Here is a 22198-nt window from a genome sequence, read left to right as displayed (position 1 = left end):
AGACAACATGTGATTCCCTATAAACAGGCTTGGAAGACTTTCTAAAATACTTTGTGCTTTGCAGCTGATGAGAAAAGGTAGTTGAAGGGGCTGCATAGTCCTGTTTTTAACTGTAGACTTTGCAGTGTGCCAGCAGCTGGATCCCTGATGCAGGGGGGTTGACAGCAGACTCCAGTAATGCTTCCCCCTGCCCTCAGACCTTTCAGGGAGCACCTGCCCAAGGCTACCTAGTGCTTACTCAGGACAGAGCTGCACAGTGTGACTGCCCATTTGTGCCTCAGGGAACAGGGAAGCGTTCTTCATTTCCAACAGCACTATGACAGTAAAGCACGAACTTCTTACAATTAATGTAAAGTTCATTAAAATGCCTTGCTGATCTTATAAACATTCTCATATCAACCAAAGATTAGTTAATTATAGTAGTGATTATTTTATAGTGGTCTGATATCTTTCTGCTCCTAATACTCTGTTTTTGTTACAAAGTCTTTGAGCAAAATATCTTTAAACTTCAAAAAGCTGCAGTTCTGTATCTGTTTGAAACCACCTAAGTGTGATTGTGAACAGATTTGATGTCCAGCTAAGGAAATTCAAAACCTTCATAGTGCTTAAATCTTGTGGTTTTCATTCCCCAGGACCAAGAGGGCAAACCCAAGAGAGTGGACATTCATGACAACAAGGATGGCACTTACACGGTCACCTACGTCCCTGACAAAACTGGTCGCTATACGATTGGCGTTAAGTACGGTGGAGATGATATCCCGGCCTCCCCCTATAGGATCCGGGCATCTCCAGCTGGGGATGCCAGCAAGTGTTTGGCCACAGGTAAGTGTTCGACTCCTCTTTGCTGTTGTTTGTTCTGGGTGTAAAGCTGCCTTCTGAGCATGGTACAGTAGATGTGATGGGTGTAGAAGACATGCTTGGAGACTTGTGTAGTCTGGCTGCTCTTACAGAAGGAGTGTTCCTAAATATAAAGAAGTGTCCACCCTGTGGGTGAGCAGGGATCTCTTGCAAAATCTGTCAGACTGCCTGGGATGTTATAAACAGCTAGATGCAATTGTCTGATGCTTATTTTGGCATCATTAAATCTAGCTGAGAACATCAGTGAGGTTGATTTAAAAATAGCACATATGTGTGTGTCCACTGCATCATGTTCCTTGCACAGTGAGCATTCCAAGAATTTTTCATTGCAAGCTACAACAGAATTAACTCTGAGAATGTAAGTAGCTGGTCATGTGCAAAGCCTATTCAGGCTAGGTGTTATTGGTGGAATTTTCTGCTGCTTTTCTGTCTGGTCCAGATTGACCTAGGTCTGACCAGGATTTTGAGAAGGAGAGAACCTAAAGATAAGATAATTACTATGACTAAAAAAAAAAATCATTGTCTTGGTGTAGGGGACTCCAGATTTTTTGCTGTAGGAGCACACAGGTTTTAAGGATAGGTGGCTTTGGACTGGTCACTGTAGCGTGCTCCCACCTCCCAGGAGGCTGTGGCAGGGAGCAGAAGTGACAGGAACTAGTTACAACAATACCACTGAACATTAAGTCCCTTGATTATAGAATAAATAAATAAACTAGGCAAGGCCAAATTGAACAGGGAAACCTTATCTGTTGTTGTTGACCTGTGAGAGTGTGTGGGCATTGTGCTGGAGCTGGGCATTGTGCAGTTAGAGTGCACCTGAAGCCTGTCCATGAACTAGCTGCTATCAAGTTGTTTTAAACAAAAATACATTCCTGACACAATGGAAGAAAAAAGAGATATCCTCTTTGCCTCAAAATTTGTTTAAAAGATCCCTTAATGTGTAAATCTGATACTCTTCAAAATAACTCAAGTCATGAACTATTGAAAGTAACTGAGATGGAGATTACTGCCAGATGCCAGCTAAAATTTCCCATTTCCAAGAAGTGCTTCTGATTCAGTGCTGTAAAGCTGAAATACAATCACCGTAGGAGTAAGTGCTGGAATACTGCCAATGTATTAAACCAGCAGGTTCGTTGCCAGTTCAAAATGAGCCATTTACCTGGTAACAAATGAGGGTCAGAAGCAGGAGTATTCAATATGTACTACTGCAAATAAGACATAATAGTTCTCATTTAAACACAGTGTTCTTCAAGCTAGATCTGATTGTTACAATTTTGGCATTGCTGCACGATGTTCTTTTTTTGGGATGTGTGGCAGAACAGTGGAAAATCATATGTGGATAATGGTGGAGAAAATGTGGCCATGGCTGCTACTGTGGCCTTTTATAGCTGCTTACACAAGGAGGTTTATGTTAAAGCGGTACAGCCGAGTTGCTGGCAGAAGAAAGTGCCTTTGGCTCTGCATAAAGGAGTAGGATGATAAGAGTATGGGTTAAGGCATTACTTTCTTCAAACTTAGCTTTTTTCCTCTCTGTTCCCATCCAGCCTCTCTGATTGCAGAGGAGAAGGAGAACTGGTAGCCAGCTCTAGCATACCACTGTGCTGACCAGTTTTACAAATGTCCCTTGTTGTACATCTGCTCCCAAAACCACATCTGTGGTTTCCTGGGACCAGTGTCTTGGTGCCATACTCCCCAGGCACTTCACAGGCGATCTGCCTGGGAAAACTGTCTTATGAACACTTTTTGTAATTAAAATTGCCTTGTAGGTCCTGGAATTGCACCCACTGTGAAGACTGGTGAGGAGGTTGGTTTTGTGGTAGACGCCAAATCAGCAGGGAAGGGAAAAGTGACGTGTACCGTCCTCACGCCAGATGGGACAGAAGCTGAAGCAGATGTTGTTGAAAATGAGGACGGGACTTACGATATCTTCTACACTGCTGCCAAACCAGGAACCTATGTGATTTATGTCCGCTTTGGTGGGGTGGACATTCCCAACAGTCCTTTCACTGTCATGGTAAGCCAGTTCTGCTCCAGAAGTACCTCCCACTCAAATCCCTGCTGCCATGTTTTATTTAGCAATAGGTTAACTCTGTGTGTAAATGTTTGTTCAGATATTTATTAGGCTAGCAGGAGCTAATGAATCCTTGTTCCTTGCAGAGCTTACTTTGAGCAGGCAATAGAGTTAAGTGAAGTGGGATAGAAACCATCAGAGGATGATGACTTGGCTTTTCTGAAGAAATTAGGTTTTCATTTCCTGGCCATGTAGTTCTTTTTCTAAATGATGTAAGGGTGGTGGTAATCAGCTTCTACAACTACTTTTGTTGGTCATTGTCAGATACAGTGCTCTGCCTTCTCTAGCTCTCACTTTTTAAGTTGATCCCAAAATAAGGAATGGTGTGCTGACAGATCCCAGGGAAGCAGACTGTTAGCTCACACTTAAAAATAATTTTTAAGTGCTAGTTAAACTGTTATAGCCAAATTCCCCCTCCTTCTAATTATCTTCCTTTCTATGTGCAGTACTCCACATTTAGCAAACAATACCCCAGTCCCCTATAAAGCAAAGTAGGTGCCTCTCAGGGCTCATAGAAGCTCTTCTTGTGAAGAACATCTCTCTGCATTGGCAAAACAATTCTCAGTCTTGTAATCTCAGCCCAAGCAGCCTCTAGTGCATCTTGGTCCCTGAAATCACAGGACTGTGCTTGTACTGAGTCTTGCTGGAGCTTGCAGCTGAGTCCCTGGGGTCAGCAACTCTGGCTCTTCCTGCCTGTCATCCTGGAAGATTGCTGTGGGTAGCTGAAGATTTCCTTGAGAGAAACTACTGCCTTGGTCACTGCTCAAGGTTCACCACAGGAAATGCCTCCTGAGGTCAGGGAGCCCAATCCTGGCCAGCCAAAATTCCCACTTCCTAGCTGACTGTTACATTGTGTTTGACTTGGGTGTCTCAGCTGGGGACAGAGAACACTGAAACAGCAGCATTTCTATTTTGCATTGGTTTTCTTAGTGGAGTCCATCCATGCAGAAGTTTCCAGTGGGTTATTTCATTAGGGTGGTTTGCAGCAGTGTAAATGGGCAGGAGGGGCAGAGATGGCTGAGTCTGGGGGAGCCGCCTGCGTGGGTGTCAGTCCCAGCCACTTGTGTTGACTTAATGGGAGAGATGGGAATTTGCAAGTCATGCTCCTGACACACCTGGTGAGAAGAGTGGCTGTGCCAAGGGAAAATGCATTTGGTGTCTTGACGATGCAGTCCCAGCTGTGAATCAGAAGAAAGGCTTTGCTGTTATGGCTGGACGTGGACTGGGTCATTCACCCAAGTGCACGAACCAGAGCAGCCTTCCCTCAGCAGCCATCTACCCTGCCTCCCAGCTGGCATGTCGTGCTGCAAAGCACTCAAGGACTCTCATCTTAGGTTTAAACCTTTCCCTTCCTGCACTGCATCAGTCCCATAAGAAAGCAACTCTGATACTCAGTTCCACCAGTGTTCAGGCACAGCATGCAACAATGGCACGTACTGGCTTTGTCCCTTCGTTGTGCCACTGGTGGCTTCCTCCAGTGCCTACAGATAAGGGCAGTTTCCCAGCTTCCCTGACTGGATCTGAGTCTTTGCTATGGCAAGAGGACTGGGAGGGGGCTACGCAGTGGGAGGAAGGTGTTGAACTGGAAGGAGCAGTGTGTTCTGAACTGTGGAAGGTGGGAATGCCTCCATGCCAGAATAACATGTAATAACAACTAACCTGCCTCTACCCCTGCCCAGGCTGTAGATGCAGATGATGTCGCCGCACAGTCGCAGGAGCCAGTGGGCGCTTCCCCGCCCGGATTCCGCCCTTGGGTACACAATTTTTACATTTTTCAGCTCCCCATCTGTGTTCCATTTCAGATGACAGCCTGCTTCTTGGGACTGCTTGATCTCTCTGGTCATTGTGTTCATTCTTTCTGTTTCATCAATTGTTCTTGGGATCCAGACCTTGTTTTTTCTTTGCTGCTTGAAGGGAGTCTCCAAATAAACTCATGTAAACATGAAGAGGATCATTGCGCCCACAGCTTCCACTTCTGAAATGTCTGCTGTTGGCAAAAGCACCCTGAGAGCACTGCTTTGTTTTCCCAGTAAAATCACAGTGTCTTGAGTTCAGATTCGTATTGTGAAACTTGTTCCTTTTGTCCATTTTGTGTTGCAATCATTCTGCCCCATTTAAAAATCACTTTCTCTTCCAGGCCTTAAGCAACTAAATCCTTTCAGATGGAGTCACTTTGGGTCTTGTGTGCACTATATTGTCTTCCATCCCTTTGTGTTCCATTTTTATCTCTTACTTTTTTCCAGCATGTCTTCCATCCACGCCGTGTTTGATTTGCTCTGCTCTGCGGTATGGTGTTGTAAAGGAGAGCTTGGCCGGACACTGCTCTGGTGGAGCCCAGTCTTTGGCTGGCTGCAATAATCACCGCACACTCTCTTCTGCTTGTGCTTGCAGTGGAGTTGCTCAGTGCTCATCTGGTTCTACCAGCACTTTTGAAGTGACACATCTTTTTGCTTGCTTTAGGTTACAGAAGAAGCTTATGTCCCCGTTGGAGACATGAACGGCATGGGGTTCAGGCCCTTTGATATGGTTATCCCATTTGCTGTAAGGAAAGGAGAAATAACAGGTACCTGGAGTGCCTCTCAGGGAGATTTATGCTTTTTGTTAGTGTGTTTATCCATTTGCAGCTAGCAGACTGGGTGGTCTAGACCACAGTGTGTGTGGGCGGTTTGTATCCTGCCAGCAATATAGCTGTTTAATTTCACGTTGAGTGGCACCCACTGAGGATGAGTAGGATATACCCCTTCAATGGTTTGAATTAAGTGAGGGGATTCTTGATGTGTTTCTGTGGCCTTCATTGCTAGGCTGCGAGCTACTGCACTTCAGGGTCTGTTGATGCTTTTTCCCTTCTGGAGCAGCTACATGCATCCTTGATAAGCTCCATTATTTCTTTTCTGCAGATGCTATAAAGCAGTGAATTCTGCATTCCTGTTACACATACCTTCTCCAAAGCAGGTGACCCTTGTTCTACAGGTCTGGCAGCTGAGAGCATCGCTCCAGTGGCACCCTGGTTGCACTAAGCTCCTGTACACAAGGCCTGTGTCCCCTCTGCCCTTTAGCTCAGCAATCCCAACTCTTCAAGCTGGCCTGTCACAGCTTGAGAAACGGGAAAACTTTCCTTTTCAAAAGTGCAACAGAAGAGGGAGCATCTTGCTATGAGGTAGATCAGTGCTTTTTATGCAGCTTGCTGTGAAAAGCTCCATGACTGCAGCAAACAGCCCTGCCTGTAGAGTTTGTAAGGTCACAGGACTGTTTGCCAGATGTCTACCACTTCCTTGTATTCATGTAGCTTAAGCAGAAAACATGTCTGGTTAGTGTTCCCATTAGTCTCCTATTTGTGCCTGTGGGTAAGGAATTTAACAATTTAAAATGCTTTTTTAAAATGGCTAGACAATTCTCTGTGGGTGGGAGAGGGGAAGCAGGCAGCCTCTCCTTCTGTAACTCCCATGGTGGCCTTTTGTAGGTGAAGTACACATGCCCTCTGGAAAGATGGATACACCAGATATTGTGGATAATAAAGATGGCACAGTAACAGTGAAATATGCTCCTACTGAGGTTGGGCTCCATGAAATGCACATAAAATACATGGGAAATCACATCCCAGGTAAGTCTGACAAAGCAGACAACGCAAATCTGAGTGCAGAGTCCTGCTGATGCATCTGCTCCCTGGTGAGGGTCTGTAGCTGAGTCATACATGTTGTGGAAAGATCTGCCCAGGATATTTTACCATTCAACGGCCCTTTCTCTGTAAGCAGAGAAAACTAAAGCAAAGGAGTAAGTGCCAGCACATATGAGCTTCTGTTGTGGTTTAATAGTACCAGCCAGGCTTAAAATGGATTTTGGTTTTGGGGAAACTAGCTTTTGTGGCATTTTATTATGAAGAAGAAACATACAATTTTCTAACTACTAGTTTTTCAGGTTGAGATTTACTGCCATGATGCTCAGCAAAACTACTGGTTACAGTGTGTGTTTATCCTTAAAACTGCATTGGCAAAAAATCTCAAAATTGTGGGGAGAACTGATTGGTTGAAATACTATAGTTACTCTTTCCATCTGATTGCAATAAAATAAAACACACATGCATATTATGCTGTAATTTTTCTTTCTTCCTGGCTACTTCTTAACAAACAGAAACCACTGCATTTAATTCCATTTCTCTTTTGTCCTTGTTTCACCAACTCCCCAGTGAAAGCACTGCCTCTCTTGGAGGCTGTGGCTGCCCTGTGGTTCTCCAGGCATCCTGGCTTTGGGGGGCTGGGTGGAAAGGGGCAGACCTATACAGGGATGTGTAGTTATGAGACAAAATACCTTCAGCACTGCCTGAGAGGAACTGCTGGTTCTGTTTCTACAGAAACACAGATAACTTAGGCTGAAGTAGGGGGCTCAATGATGTGATGCATAGTGCTGCTTCAGTCTCTTCAGCACTTCATAGATACAGCACCCCCACAGGTGCTGACCTGTCTGCTGTATTGGCTCACTAAGACCATTCCTGTGCTGGGATAGAAAGATGATATGCCATAATGTTTCTTTCTTGAAGGTTATCATGAATCAAACTTTTTACTTTCTCAGCTGCAAAATCTAACTTTAGACTGAAGAGCTATCTGTGCCTTTTTCTGAAACCATTATTGGTTGTTAGTGGCTGTACTTTTTGTTCTTGTGCACTGGCTTAGCTAATCTGAGGCTGGCAAATACATTTTTGGATACCCTTCAAATTTGCTCTTTCAGGTTCATTGAGTCAGACAATGTGCTGTGCTAGTTCCTAATTCTGGGCTACCAAAATTCAGAATCAGTGACTGAACTGAAAGCCTGCTTCTGAGTCATGTTCTGATTTAATGTGCTAAAAATAAACTTGCCGTGAACAAGACCCTTTCCAACATCATTTAAGCTTATCTCTGAATAACTAGAGTAACTCATCCATTACTGAATGTGACACAAATTGTGGAAAAGTGTCTTTTGAGGATGGAAACGGTGGCTTATTTGGTTTTTAAGTGCATTACAGTCACAGTAAGGTTTTTCGGATACCATGTCATGAGAAGAGCATTCAGGAGCATGGGTATCAGTTCTTGTAGTCCAGACCACTCATCCTTAAAAGTGCTTCTTTTTGGATTTTTTCCCCTTTAGAGAGCCCTCTGCAGTTCTATGTCAATTACCCCAACAGTGGTAGTGTGTCTGCTTATGGGCCTGGCCTCATTTATGGGATTGCTAATAAACCAGCAACTTTCACCATTGTCACAGAAGATGCAGGAGAGGGTAAGTCAGTTCTTTGAACCCATCCTACCCTAAATGAGGAACTTCTTGGTAGTGTAATGTGCATTGGCTTTGATTTACATTCATCTGTCCAACTATGAATCTCTGATGTGACAAAAATGACCTATGCAAATATCAGGCTGTAATTGGCAGTAAAAATTGGTGTATTATAACTTCCTGAGAGCAGTAGATGTACCCTGTGGTACTGAGTGCAAATTATTTGTTTGATTAAAAATAAACTGAAAGCAGCTTAAATCTAGGGGATGATGACTGGGTGTGGAATCACTGTTTGGTAAATCTAAAGACTGAATAGAACTGTGGCCTTTTAGTGGGTTGGTCTGAGCTGGTTTTGCTGCTATCCTTTGAAAACACACATTTAAACTCTGTTTTCAGTACCAGGTACTGGATATTTCTCTTTGGACCAAATATTTAGACCTGGTGTTCATAAAGATTTACAGAAGCGAAACTAATTTTTTTCCTAGGTGGGCTGGACTTGGCTATTGAAGGACCTTCAAAAGCAGAGATCAGTTGCATTGATAACAAAGATGGGACATGCACAGTCACGTACCTCCCTACACTACCTGGGAACTACAGCATCCTGGTAAAATACAATGACAAACACATTCCGGGCAGTCCATTCACAGCCAAGATCACAGGTATAAAGTTTAAACTTCTGGAAATGCTTCATATTAAAAATTAACCTCTGATAGCATGGGAAACCTGGTTTGTGGCAGGAATTTGAAGTCCTCTGACTTGTTCTGTGCTTAACCTTGTAATGTTTTGTGATTTGTTTCTCTTTATGTATTCAGATGATAACAGACGACGGTCTCAGGTTAAGCTTGGTTCTGCTGCTGACTTCATGTTGGATATCAATGAGACTGATCTCAGTCTCCTAACAGCAAGCATTAAAGCCCCATCTGGTCGTGATGAGCCTTGTCTTCTGAAGAGGCTGCCCAATAACCACATTGGTAAGATCTGAGACATTACTGTGATAGTCTTTACTCCAGTTTGCTTTGCTTTGTAAAATGACTGACTTCTGTGCTCCTTCCCAGTAGAGTGTTGTCAAACCAAGTAGTTGATAGTGTTTGCTATAGTTGTCCAAAGACAGAAAAGTATGAAGAGTGGCCTCTTGTCTTAAGTTGCATGTGACGTGCCAGGTTGCAATTGAAGTGGGTTTTGTCAACATATATGGCCTTGTGTTCCACTTGAGAGCAACACTTCAACATGAGTAAAGAGACTGCTCTTCCAGTATTTAATTTCTTGATGTGATTAAGGCATTTAAATCAAGTATAACATGAATAAAAACTGAATAAATTTCTCACATTTCTCTGCTTTGTAGGCATCTCATTCATTCCACGGGAAGTAGGAGAACATCTGGTTAGCATCAAGAAAAATGGGAGCCATGTACCAAACAGCCCTGTAACAATCATGGTGGTCCAGTCTGAGATCGGGGATGCCAGACGGGCAAGAGTTTTTGGACGTGGCTTGGTAGAAGGACGAACCTTTGAAATGTGTGACTTCATTGTAGACACAAGAGATGCTGGTTAGTTTCCTCACAAAGGGAGCATGAGATGCTATGAGATGTATATTGACTCTACACGAGAGTACTGCCTCCCTCAGTGTTCAACCATGAGGCCACAAGCTGCAAAGCAGCAGTGGCCATTAAGCACTGTCATTGCTGCATTTATTAACCACAGACAGTGCTATTAACTTAGAATATGCTTTGTAAGGTCCTGGCACATGTCTTTGTTACAGCTAACAGTGACTGTCACTGAGGTGGTGCTGGCTCTAGTATCATTTGGTATTGCAAGAAGGAAATGAGGAAGAGGCTTATTTCCCTGTTAATGTGAAGCTTTGGATAATATTTTAGCTCGGTAGATAACTTTTCAACATTATGGAAAGAAAAATGGATAGAATCAGAGAATTTTAGGAGCTGAGTGCATGCTATGCCTCTGACTGATTAGGAGTACAGAAATGCCATTAAGGCATCATGCAACTCCCGTATGCCCATTATGATACAAACCCACCAACTAGCACCTGCTATGGGTTCGGACTATTTTATGTAAGATTTAGAGTAGAGCTTTGGAAATCTGAGGCTAACTTATCTATTTTGTAGGTTATGGTGGGATCTCACTGGCAGTTGAAGGACCCAGCAAGGTAGAGATCCAAACTGAAGATCTAGAAGATGGAACTTGCAAAGTGTCCTATTTTCCAACTGTACCTGGTGTGTACATTGTGTCCACTAAATTTGCAGATGAACATATTCCAGGTAAGTAGAAGCATTGGGCAAATTTTTGATTGGTACAACAGAAGTCTTATTTGGCTGACCAGTGCTCTGGAACTGTGGGTGGGCTGTGTGATCTGGCTTGGATTATATGTCCCAGGGTTTGATGAGGTTCTCCCTGGGCAGCAAGCATCCAAAACTGTTCTGGTTATGTGCATGTACTTGACTTGGGCCTGACTGTTAGCTGGGTATAAAAGTTCCCCTATGATTCCCTACAAGTCAGAGGAAGCTTTCATTTCTGCCCTCAGTGGTGTGTGTAATAAGCAAAGGAGCTATGACTTGCTGTGATACTTACAGGCAGCCCATTTAGTGTGAAGATAAGTGGTGAAGGAAGAGTTAAGGAAAGCATCACACGAACAAGACGGGCTCCTTCTGTTGCAACAGTAGGAAGCATATGTGATCTGAACCTAAAAATCCCAGGTAAGCAGCAACATCCTTATCCCCAAAACCACAGCTTGTACTTGTATAGCATGGGGTACTTGAGAAAGGGAAAATACAAACTTCAGTTTTGTAAGGACATCCTCATATTAACATAGCTTATAGAAGAAACATTGGTAATGTTTATTTTCAAACAATTAAAAATAAGCATAACCATGATCAACACATGGAGAAATAAATACTGGTGAGGCCTTAATTTAATTTAGTCTGTGTACAGCAGGCTGGAGAATGGGCTGCAAATCTCACTTTAGCTCCAGGGTTTTAAGATAATATTGGCTGTTAAATGTTTGTACTGCTGTCTGGAAACTGTGAATCATGTAGTCCAGGCTTAGCTGGCTGCACTTACCAGCCAATTCATGTGCCTCTGTAGCACCTGGGAAGCTGCAGCTGGCCAGAAGCACACAGATAGCTGTGTCCCTCTTCTGCTATTTGTACTGGGTAATCACATAAGCTCAGGTCCTTCTTCCAAAACCCTTTGTCACTTTCTAATCTGCATTTTTTTATCTCTTGCTAGAAATTGATTGTGCTGATATGACAGCTCAGGTAACCAGTCCCTCTGGGAGAAACTTTGATGCCGAAATTGTAGAGTGTGACAAAAACACCTACTGTGTCCGCTTTGTGCCACAAGAAATGGGGGTCCACACTGTGGATGTCAAATACAAAGGGCAGCCGGTGCCAGGCAGCCCCTTCCAGTTCACCGTGGGTCCACTGGGCGAGGGAGGAGCCCATAAAGTGAGAGCTGGAGGCCCGGGGCTGGAGCGTGGAGAGACAGGTGTTCCAGGTGAGTGCTCTGCTCTCAGTGGGCTCCAGAATCTGCTGTGTGCAGGTTCTGCAGTGCAGTCTTTTGGCTAACAGGAGCCTTCTGGAGAAACTGCTAAGCAGTATCTCCCGGGATGATGGGATGAGCTACTAGTCTTCAAATATGCTCAAGTGGGGAACTTTACAGTCTCTTAGGAGGAAGCTGCAGCCCAGCAGCAGCAGCAAACTTACTCTGTGTGTGTGCTCTTATGTGCTTCAACAGCTGAGTTCAGCATATGGACACGGGAAGCTGGAGCTGGAGGGCTCTCTATTGCTGTAGAAGGCCCAAGTAAAGCAGAAATCACCTTTGATGACCATAAAGATGGATCTTGTGGTGCATCATATATAGTTCAAGAGCCGGGTATGTACTGAGACCAAATCACATGGAAACAACACTGATTGCGACTTTCAAAGAAACTAATAACACTCACTGCTTCTCTTCTCTCTGCAGGCAACTATGAGGTGTCCATAAAGTTCAATGATGAGCACATTCCTGAAAGCCCCTACCTGGTTCCTGTCATCGCCCCCTCCGATGATGCTCGCAGGCTCACTGTCACTAGTCTTCAGGTGAGACATAAGGAAACATCTGTACAACTTACCACAGAGACTGATTTCGTCCTTGTTCTCCAAAACCAAAATGGTTGTCCTTTCTTCTAAGTAATAGCCTTGTCTTGGTTGGTGCTTGTTTTCAAGCTCAGCTTGCAGCCAGAGCTTTTTGGCAGCTGGCCCCTGGGTAACTCTGGCTAGCCGGAGTTCAAAGGCAGAAGGCTCAACTGAGACTGTTACAAGTGATAATACCTGGGAATTAGGAATAAGAAACTCCAGAAATAGCATTGGAGGAGCTAAAACATGTTTCCCATGCCATTAGGGGAAGGACAAGGAGAACTGAAGCTTAGAGGTGAACCACCAGTGATCGTGCTGGTACCAAGTTACTCATTTGGCACGTGCATGAAGAGCTGCATTTCCATGGGTGAGGTAGCACAGGGCTGCATGGCTGGGACATCACTGCAGCCTGGCCAGGCAGACAGAGGTGGCCCCAGGATGAGGTCAGGGTACAGATTTGCTCTGGCTGATGCCACAAAACCACAGAGTCACAGCTCAGATGATTCATGAAAGATAGTGAATCTCGGAGTGAATCACAGCTTTGTAGCTGGTCTGGGCTCATCTTGTAACTTCACCATGTAATTTGTGTATGTGTGTGGTTACAGGCATTAAAATACAAGTAACATTAAAGGCCTGACTAAAGTCTACAAAGCCAGAAGCTTGGATGTGAGACTGAGAATCTGTGTCTAAACATACTGTATCTCAGTCCTCCTTGAGTGATGATTAGTACTTCAGTTAAGGCTTTTTTTGGTTACATCCCAGCTGTGATCCCCAGGAGTTTGCCCAGGCTGCAGGAATTCTCCACCTCAGCTGTGTAAATGAACCATGACAGGCTGGTCTGGTAGTATCTCTTCTACCCAGGAGTTACAAGGGCGTTAATTAGTCACTGTGGTATTGATGTTTGCCTTGTGTTTCATTTAAAGACTCTTTGACAGGAATACTCACTTCAGTTAAGTCCTGGAGAGGCAGATAAAGCTGAGTATTCTGTAACAGAGTCCATTGTGCAGCATCAGTCTCCACTAAACCCACATCAGGGACTTGTTTATACATTGTATCCCAGTTCTACTCAGTTGCATTTATTTCCCTCTTCAGGATTTAGTTGAAAACAAAATGAGGTAAAGTATGTTAAATGTGAGATATTACTGCTGCCTTGCCTTCCACCAATGGCCTGACAGCACCACAACATCTGGTTTTGTGTTTTAAATTATTTTCTCATGTTTGAGACGTCTTGTGGTGGCATTCTAAATGCAGCCTCTTGTGGCAAATATAAACATGCATATTACTCTTTCAGACATTTGGATTATCAGAGGCTTTTCTCTGAATGAATCTGGAATGAATGAATGGGCTGAAAATGGAGCTATAGCTTAAGCATCTTTTAAATCAAGTGCCTGAATACCAAGGACTGACCTCAGTGATAATGGGTGACTAATATTGTAAACCTGCCTCTCTTTGATGTGGTGCAATTGTCTGGCTTCCAAAAACAGTCTGTTACCATGGGAAAAGTCAGCCTAGCCAGCCTGGGTGACTCCACTATCAGCCACCCCCTCAGAGGGAGAGAGCATCTGATTTGAGAGTTAATGCAAGTCACAACTTTGTGCCTTTTGTTAAAATCAAGAAACCCTCATGCTGAAGTGGTTATTTCCCTGCCACAAATCTTGTGCTGTCTGAAACAAAAGTTTGAATTTGATAATCTGACTGTTGCATTCTCAGGAGTCTGGATTAAAAGTTAATCAGCCAGCATCCTTTGCTATAAGGCTGAACGGGGCAAAGGGCAAGATTGATGCTAAAGTCCACAGCCCCTCCGGAGCTGTCGAAGAGTGCCATGTGTCTGAGCTGGAGCCAGGTGAGCACAGCTTGATGATGATACAACAATTGCATGACCTCCAAAGCACTTGCTGCCATATAAGGAATTTGGTTCCTTTGGCTTATGAATAGTGTGTCCCAAGGATGAGCATGTTGCTTGGAAAATGACTTTTTGGTGTCAAGAGCTGTTAAATCTGGCTTATTTCCATATTTTTCCATGAACTGACTGAGCCCCAGCTTGTGTAAGATAGAAGTATTTAAGTCTTGGCTTGCCAGTGAAGGTACAGTGACATTAGTAATAAATGAAATATGATGTGGTTGTTGAATTTAACCAGAGAAGAAGTTTATTTCTCAAAGCTATGCTTCGATCTTTGACTAATAGTTTATTTTTAACTCACACTCACTCCCTCACATGAAATGTCAAGGAAGCTGTCTATAAGCAAACACTACAGAAAGCTCAACACCTGTTTCAGCAATGAGCTTTTCTTTTTCACTTGAAGTTTGTATGAGTTATGGTCTGTACTATGAACAAGCAGCAGCTGTTCAGCTGGGGGAGATCAGTCCCACCTCTGAGTTAACACACAATCAAAAATGTGAAATATCAGCAAATTGCTAAATTACTTCATTAGATAAAGGTGTGGTGTCAGAGCAGCACACAGCTTGCTGGTAAGATTTGGCTTGCTCTGACCAGCTGCTTTTCTTCTACACACGGCTCCCTCAGCTGCCAACATATTGGGCTGTGATTCAGTTTTCATGTTCAGTGCATGAGTGAGGTAAATAATCCTCAGACTAGATGACAGTTGAGATCAGGTCCTAGTGAACAAGGTGAAAACACAAGCTGTAAAACCTTCTGTGATAAATACAGCATTTTCCTGCTTAAATACAAGTTTAGCAGCTCATGTAGCTGAGTTACTTAAACTGGGGCCAAAATATGTCAAAGGATTTCAAAAGCTTGGATTGCTAACGAGCCCTGCGTTGGGTTTAACTGGTGGTTTATGGTTGGGTTGTTGCCTCTGGTTTGTCAGAAGAGCCCCTTCTCTGCTGCAGATAAATACGCCGTTCGGTTCATCCCCCACGAGAACGGCATCCACACCATCGATGTGAAGTTCAACGGGAGCCACGTGGTGGGCAGCCCTTTCAAAGTGCGCGTGGGCGAGCCCGGCCAGGCGGGCAACCCTGCCCTTGTCACAGCCTACGGATCCGGCCTGGAGAGCGGCACCACGGGTAACCCTTCTCCTGCACACCTGCTTGCACTTGGCCTTTGAGACGTACAGAACCTGTTCCTACACGTACTTTTACATGACTTCACCTGCTAAGGCAGCTGAACTAACCCACATTCTCTGCTGACTTGAGTGCAGGCTAATTTTGCTTTCTAGCATGTTCCTCATGTCTTATAACCATCACTCACAAGTCTGCAGCCTATACTGAGCCTTAACACACTTAAAAAAGTTTTGTAAATCAGCAACTGCAACATGCATTCACTGAACTGCTGGTTAGCAGCTGGGCTACAGTTCTGGTAGTTAGCTTAGCTCCACGTCAATGTTCCCTCGAGCTCCAGAGGTGCTCTGGCTCCCTTCCACACATGAACACAATATCTGAGTTGCCTGTCTAGAGATGAAGGAATCTTGTTTATCTTGTATTTATTAAATGGGTATGAGGGTGTTAGCTTCCCTTTGGTGCTTGCACCTCATAAGAAATCTCAAGTGAAATGCAGTAGGATATGTAAACCCTAGGGAGGAGGTGGGTTGTTCTGTTGGTAGTTGCTATTCATGCTCCAGATGCAGTGTGAACAGTCTCTTCTTGGAAATCTGGCACCTCGTTGTCTGCTGTGGCTGCCTCATCTGATAGTTTTCAAGTCAAGAATGTAGGGTTTAGGGTTTGTTTTTTCATTTCTATGATTTGTGGCCTTAGTACGAAAACATTCCAGGATATGCACTTTGATTTATTTGTGTTCTTGCTCAGGCCACACACAGGTAAATAGCAGAGTAAAATGATTATTTTTCTCTCCTTTTGTAGTGTAAGGGAATAGCTAGTTTGTTTTGTCCTATCCACTGCTGTCTCCTGTGGATTCCATCTCATACCTTTTTTCTCCCTGTGGAAAAAAAAAATACGGCAGTTATTCAGTTAAAGCTTCTGCTGTTCTGGAGGAACCAAGCAGTTGGTTTTGGAAACATGCAGATACACTCTATAAAATAAAGATGTAGCTTGAGTTCCTTTAATAGGTGGAAACAAAAGCACTCATTAATACCAGCCAGTGATGCATCAGGGACAGGGGAATATTTCTTAATCTATAAAAGTGCTTGGGGTTGTTTTTAATCCAAACAGACTGTTAAATTTCAGCAAAGCTGCTCTGTGCCCCGTTGTTGAGTCCTGGCCGCTGCCAAAAGCGCAGTGCCCTGGGAGCTGCTGAGCAGCGTTTCAGAACAATGCCCCAGTGTAGGGGTTTCAGTGGCTGAGCACCTGAACCATCCCCCTGGGAGGGCTGAGCGTCTGCAGCCTCCAACAATGCGAGCCTTCATCTGGGCCACAGGAAAGAGCCGTGCCCCTGCAGCAAGAACGCTCAGCGAGCAGCTATGAAGCTTGCTGGCTTTGAGAATTAACTTCTCTCCATCCAAGCAGGGCATTGTGGGCTGATGCCTGGCCTCCTGGGCCAGTGCTGCCAGGGGGATGGGCTGCTGGAGCACTGGAAAATGGCTCAATCCTCTGTGGGAGCTGGGCTCTTCCAGCATTGCGACACAGCAATCTCTTTTGTGGGGAGGCTAGAAACTTCTCCCGAGTTTATTCCCACGTCTTCGTGCTCCCATCAGTGCTCCCATCGCAGCAGCAGTAAACTTTCCCATGGCCATCCTGGTTTTGAGTGTGTCTGAGCACTTTATTCCTCCTCAATAGTGTCTCATGCAACAGCCCAAAGAGCATAAATACTTGAGGCCAGAGTCTGACAGTAAATTATTTGGGGGCTGAAAGCCTTACTTAATTTTTTCTTGTGTTGCTGGCATTGTCATTGGCTTAGTATTAGCAGCAATAATTCAGCTGTGTTAACCAGATGCTATAATTAAACAAGCTTTTGTTTCCATAAACTGCTTGGAGTGCTGTTGCCGAGCAGTTCAAACACACATCTCCTCCAGGCCATCTCCTGCCCCTTGTCCTTCCTGCTTTCTTGTGGGCTCTTCACTGCTGATTTGCAGTCCAGGCAGCGAGACAGCTCTGAGCTCTCCCAAACTTAGCCATGCTGGAGCTGTGTGGGTGTGGACTCTGATGCCCAGCAGAAAAGCTCGTTTTCTCTCTAAGCCAGTTTTTTGATACCAAATTACTTCCACTTGAGTCCTGAAGGGCTCTCATGACCCCTTCTCCCACACAGTCACATAGCCTAACTGGAGGAGGGAGCAGGATGAAGCTGGGGAAGCTGCCAGGGGTGCAGAACTCCATTGGGGGCTGGCCTGAGCAAGGCTGTTGGGGTGGATGTGGTGTCCCTCCCTGCCTGCAGCCCTTGACAGACTGATCTTGTGCCAAATTACCCCGTTTTTAATGCCTGAGGCTGCGTGTGTAACGTCGGGTGTGAGGAAGAGTGTGTCTCACTGTGCTCCGTCTTTCTAGGACTGCAGTCGGAGTTTTTCATTAACACGACCAAGGCTGGTCCAGGTACCCTCTCTGTTACAATTGAAGGGCCATCAAAGGTGAAAATGGACTGCCAGGAAACTCCAGAAGGTTACAAAGTCATGTACACACCCATGGCTCCAGGAAACTATTTAATTGGAGTTAAATATGGTGGACCTAACCACATAGTGGGCAGCCCTTTCAAGGCAAAGGTTACAGGTAAAAAGCTAACTAGTATTTACTCTGTGCCTGAAGTAGGTCATGTCATTCAGCAAAAAAATCCTCCCGAGACAATGTGGTGTTCTGGTCTAGATGCCCAAAACCATGAGAAGCAAAACATCTCTCCCTGTCACTCCAAAGCCTAGATGAGGGGTCTCAGAAGCAGCTACAAAAGCAGTAGTCACAGAGCTTGGCAGCTTGACTTAGTGATGGGCCATAAAATGGCTTTATGGGGTAATATTAAGTGCTGATCTAGTGCTAGGGTCTTGCATGGGTTGCAGGGAAATATGACTTATTTACCCATTTCCCCCCACGCTCAAAGCCTGAAATCTGCTCACCTGTATGTGTTGCCTCTCATTTTGGTGCAGGTATCGCCTAGTCAAAGATCAGTAGTGTCTGGGAGGCTCCTAGGTGAAGTCAGAAAGGCTGGTTTAGGAAGCTTGTTCTCTCTCCAGCACTGTGTTTAAGCACAGGCTGAAGCTCATCTCTACTCCTCCCCCTGAGCTTGTGAAACCCTCTTGTGGTGATGTTCTCGGGAGAGGGTGGCAAGAACTGCGCTCCCCCAGGCTGGGACATGCTCTGCTTTCAAAATGGGTTATTGCAAAATTGCACCTGCTTTTCTGCCAACTCAAGTCATTTTTGGCATTTGGTGATTGGAGCACAATTAACTCTTCTTAAGCAACCTGCTTTGCTTAATGAATCCTGAAGTTCCTGTGGTCCTTCAGCCACTTGAGGGCTCTGGGATGGGATTGTTGCCAGCAGTGCTGGAAGATGTCAGCTTAAAAATCCAAGTAGGAAATTGCTCCTCTCCAAAAATGCATTTTGGATGCAGAATGCATGCTAGTCATTAGGAGGGTTTTGAAACCTCCTTCTGAATGCCTTTCAGATGGGGCAAATCTGAATGTCAGAAACCTTTTCTGTTTCCAGGGCAGCGACTCGTTAGTCCAGGCAGTGCCAACGAAACCTCTTCCATCCTGGTAGAGTCAGTGACAAGGTCATCGACTGAAACTTGCTATAGCGCCATTCCCAAATCCACCTCGGATGCCAGCAAAGTGGTTTCCCGGGGAGCAGGACTCTCAAAGGCTTTTGTGGGTCAGAAAAGCTCCTTCTCTGTGGATTGCAGCAAAGCAGGTATGGATACAGGGACCAGATGGGTGTTCAGGGTCGGTGGTTTAGCTGAGCATTTTTCCCCTAAACCAACTTTCAGAGTTAAAATTCGGAGCTTGAGTTAAATATCTGGTACTAAAGAAAAATGGTAAATATTATACTGTGCTCACCAAGTCAGTCCTAATACAGAGGCCATAAAGTTCCTCTCCAAATGTCTTTGTCTGAGCCAGGTGCACCTGAAAGAACCACAGGATTATGGCATGAGAACAAACAGGTTGCTGAACTTAAGCAACCCTTGTGGTGCATTGTAGCATGTAATGCACGGTGTTCCTGTTACCTTTTGATGCTCATCATCATCACCATCTGGGAGCTCTGTGGTGGGTGGATTATAGGCCAGCTGTGTCCACTGGCCCCTGCTGTTAACTTCTGATGAAGTACTTGTAAAGCAATACCAGCTTGTTTTCACAAGCAGCACTGATGGCTCCTGTGCTCTGCTTAGTGGTAACCTGTCAGGTCTGGCAAATAGCACAGATAAACCCTCAACTCTATGAGGTTGAAAGCTTTTTAATATAAAATTCCTTCTTATACCAAATTAATCTGAGGTATAGCTCAGCTACCACTCTGTGAATTAAAATAACAAAGTCCATGTGTTACAGAGCCAATATATTACGATGCAACCACAGCCTTGTTTAAGCTCAAGGATATTAACAATTTGTTTTGCTATAGGTTCCAACATGCTGTTAGTTGGTGTCCACGGACCTACAATACCATGTGAAGAGGTGTCCATCAAGCATTTGGGCAGCCATCAGTACAATGTCACTTATGTTGTCAAGGAGAGGGGGGACTATGTGCTGGCAGTGAAGTGGGGTGACGAGCACATTCCTGGGAGTCCCTTCCACGTCACCGTTCCATAGACGCGCTGTCAGGTGCTCTCTGCATTCGCAGTTCAGATGTAGAGTTGTACTGGGTGCAGTCGTGTTGCAAAATGCAATTTCTAGATAGACACGGCTCACATTTCAATAGTCAGACATAAATTCTAACTGTTTTTACAAGCATTTCACTTCTATCCTACTTACCAACCTAATGTCAATTTATTTAATATCTCTTCAAATTGTACCTTTGTAGTACTGTCCGGGTCACTGTTAATGTTTGGAGAATCATGTGGATGACTAGACACTAATTTCCCTTGCGGATGTTAAAGACTTTAGATGTTGATTGAAAACTGGAATTTGTCTTTGTAATTGGGTATCTTAACTACTGATTTTATTTGACTGGAGACTACATTTTAGTTATGGAATATGACTTGGGCTGTCCCCAGTTCAAATTCTTTTCTGTAAAGAAATGAGGTAAAACTGGTACTATAGTAGGTGCCTTTGTATACTTGATCAATTTTAATGCTTAACATTATAAAAAGCTATTAAAAGTAGCTTTACCACTCAAATTTAAAATGTTTTTGAAAATGCTTTGCCAATGGTTTACATTTAGAAAAAGTTTATCTTTTATAGCAAACCAAAAGCAGATTGAAAATTACTTCCTGTAAGCTTTCAGCCTCTCTATGTTAACGCTTTGTAACTCTAGAGACAGATAGCTTTTTGACCATAATGCTAGTAATGCGGTTTTTAATGAGCTTGGGATGCTGGTGATGTTTCTTCAACTTTACAGGTAACCCCCCCACACTCTTTTTGATTTAAGAACAAGCCCTGGGTTGGCTGGGTTAAGTAAAGCCCCTGAACTTGCTAAGCCAGGCATGGCTGTCACATGTGTGATCCAGAGTCACTGCAGTCCAGAGCACCAAGATGTGTTGAGAGGATGACCATTGGTTCCCCTGGAGGCTGCAGGCCAGGCCAGTGTCTGAGATGAGGCAAAGAAGCCATCCTGGGAAGGGACCCACATCTGCCGTGGGACACAGGGTGGGGCTGTGAAGTTACCAGTAATAGCAATACCAACAATAGCAGTATCAATGAACAAACCCCTCTTTGGTGCAAGATGGTTTATTGTATCTCAGTCCAAGGACGTGCCTGAAGCAAACTCATCTCCCCTGAAATCCCCTTTTGCTGCAACAGGCATTGCTGCTGAGGGTTAGGGAGTGGAAACTTCCTTTTAACTTGTCTGTTTGTCCCGGATTACTCCATACAACTTCCCAGGTGCATATCTGAATTGCTGTCAGCTTCTGAGGCTTTAGTAAACTCTCCTGATGAGCTCAAACTCTGCAGTTTGGAGAAGGTAGGATTTGTTGAAAACCTGTTGACATGTCACTGTTCCTTTGGGAGAAGTTCATGCTCACGGTTCTGTAATTATGTGTGGATGTACTGCTCTCCAATACAATTACTGGGGAAAAAGGAAGGTTGGGGTTTTTTTTACTGTGCTTTTTTAGTGCCTTAATGTGAAATGCTCACTACATTGTAAACTAGAAAGTAAAAACAAAATAAACTGGAATAAAATGCAGGATTGTAAAATTGTATCTTATAACTTATTAAATAGAAATGTTTGCTTCATTAAAATGTGCATGTTAAAAACAACATCGGATTCTTTTCATATGTAGTCAGTAAAGTTCAGACTGAAACTACACCACACAGCAGCTTCAGGCAGACCAAATAGCCTATGGACCATGCAGGTAGCCATGAAAATTTGGGCAGAACCTCAACACCATTAACTTTTTTCTCCCTGAAACCTTTTTTCTTCCTGAAAACAAAATGGCAGAACTTTAAGGCATGCGTAAATGTGCAGGGTGCAGTGGGCACAGTGTGGATGGAGCATTATCCAGCTGTGCTGGTTCACCCCTGTGCAGACCCTGGGCACGGGGGCAGTGCTGTGTCCCTGGAGCTGCCACCTGGGCTGTGATCCCGGAGCCTCCCACACCCCCTGCTCCCCCGGGATCCCTGGGGTTGTTTGCTGGAGGTGTCTCCCTGCACCTGGGGCCAGCACCTCCAGGCACAGCCATGGAAACCAGCAGATGTTTTCCCAAACACTCTCCTGCTGAAAGCCCCCATGAAACCTGAGATGCAGTGGCTGCCAAGGACTTTCCTACCACAAGCTTATCACATTATTTCCTTTTTATAGTTAACTCATTAGCCTTGTGGTAGGTATGTCAGCATGAGCCTCCTATTCAATGTTTTCAAACGAAACAAGCCTGGATACAGCTGTTGTTGTGAATAACCTTGAAAGCATCTCACCTGCAT

At 44.4% G+C, this 22198-nt stretch overlaps 1 protein-coding gene across 7 annotated transcripts in view; it reads left to right on the top strand.

Moving 5' to 3' along the window:
* FLNB (filamin B) overlaps window positions 1–21464 on the top strand; it is an 88201-nt gene extending 66737 nt beyond the window's left edge. For 4 of the 7 annotated variants that reach the window (XM_021532436.2, XM_085590532.1, XM_085590537.1 and 1 more), the window contains 19 exons: window positions 633–822; window positions 2625–2872; window positions 4609–4683; window positions 5390–5492; window positions 6390–6530; window positions 8048–8176; window positions 8656–8829; window positions 8983–9141; window positions 9513–9716; window positions 10290–10442; window positions 10755–10877; window positions 11410–11676; window positions 11917–12054; window positions 12145–12260; window positions 14007–14139; window positions 15147–15323; window positions 17694–17912; window positions 18840–19043; window positions 19746–21464. In XM_021532436.2, the coding sequence (XP_021388111.1) occupies window positions 633–822; window positions 2625–2872; window positions 4609–4683; window positions 5390–5492; window positions 6390–6530; window positions 8048–8176; window positions 8656–8829; window positions 8983–9141; window positions 9513–9716; window positions 10290–10442; window positions 10755–10877; window positions 11410–11676; window positions 11917–12054; window positions 12145–12260; window positions 14007–14139; window positions 15147–15323; window positions 17694–17912; window positions 18840–19043; window positions 19746–19933 (3141 nt within the window). In that variant the 3' untranslated portion in view covers window positions 19934–21464. The remainder of the gene's footprint in view (window positions 1–632; window positions 823–2624; window positions 2873–4608; window positions 4684–5389; window positions 5493–6389; window positions 6531–8047; window positions 8177–8655; window positions 8830–8982; window positions 9142–9512; window positions 9717–10289; window positions 10443–10754; window positions 10878–11409; window positions 11677–11916; window positions 12055–12144; window positions 12261–14006; window positions 14140–15146; window positions 15324–17693; window positions 17913–18839; window positions 19044–19745) is intronic. The other 3 variants (XM_085590533.1, XM_085590534.1, XM_085590535.1) reach the window with 3 other exon arrangements.
* Window positions 21465–22198: the final 734 nt, after the last annotated feature.

Source organism: Lonchura striata, chromosome 12 (assembly GCF_050655825.1).
Source record: "Lonchura striata isolate lonStrDom1 chromosome 12, ASM5065582v1, whole genome shotgun sequence".
Taxonomy (NCBI): Eukaryota; Metazoa; Chordata; class Aves; order Passeriformes; family Estrildidae; genus Lonchura; species Lonchura striata.
The sequence above is the reverse complement of the archived record's forward strand: the minus strand, read 5'-3'. Positions and strand labels throughout refer to the sequence as shown.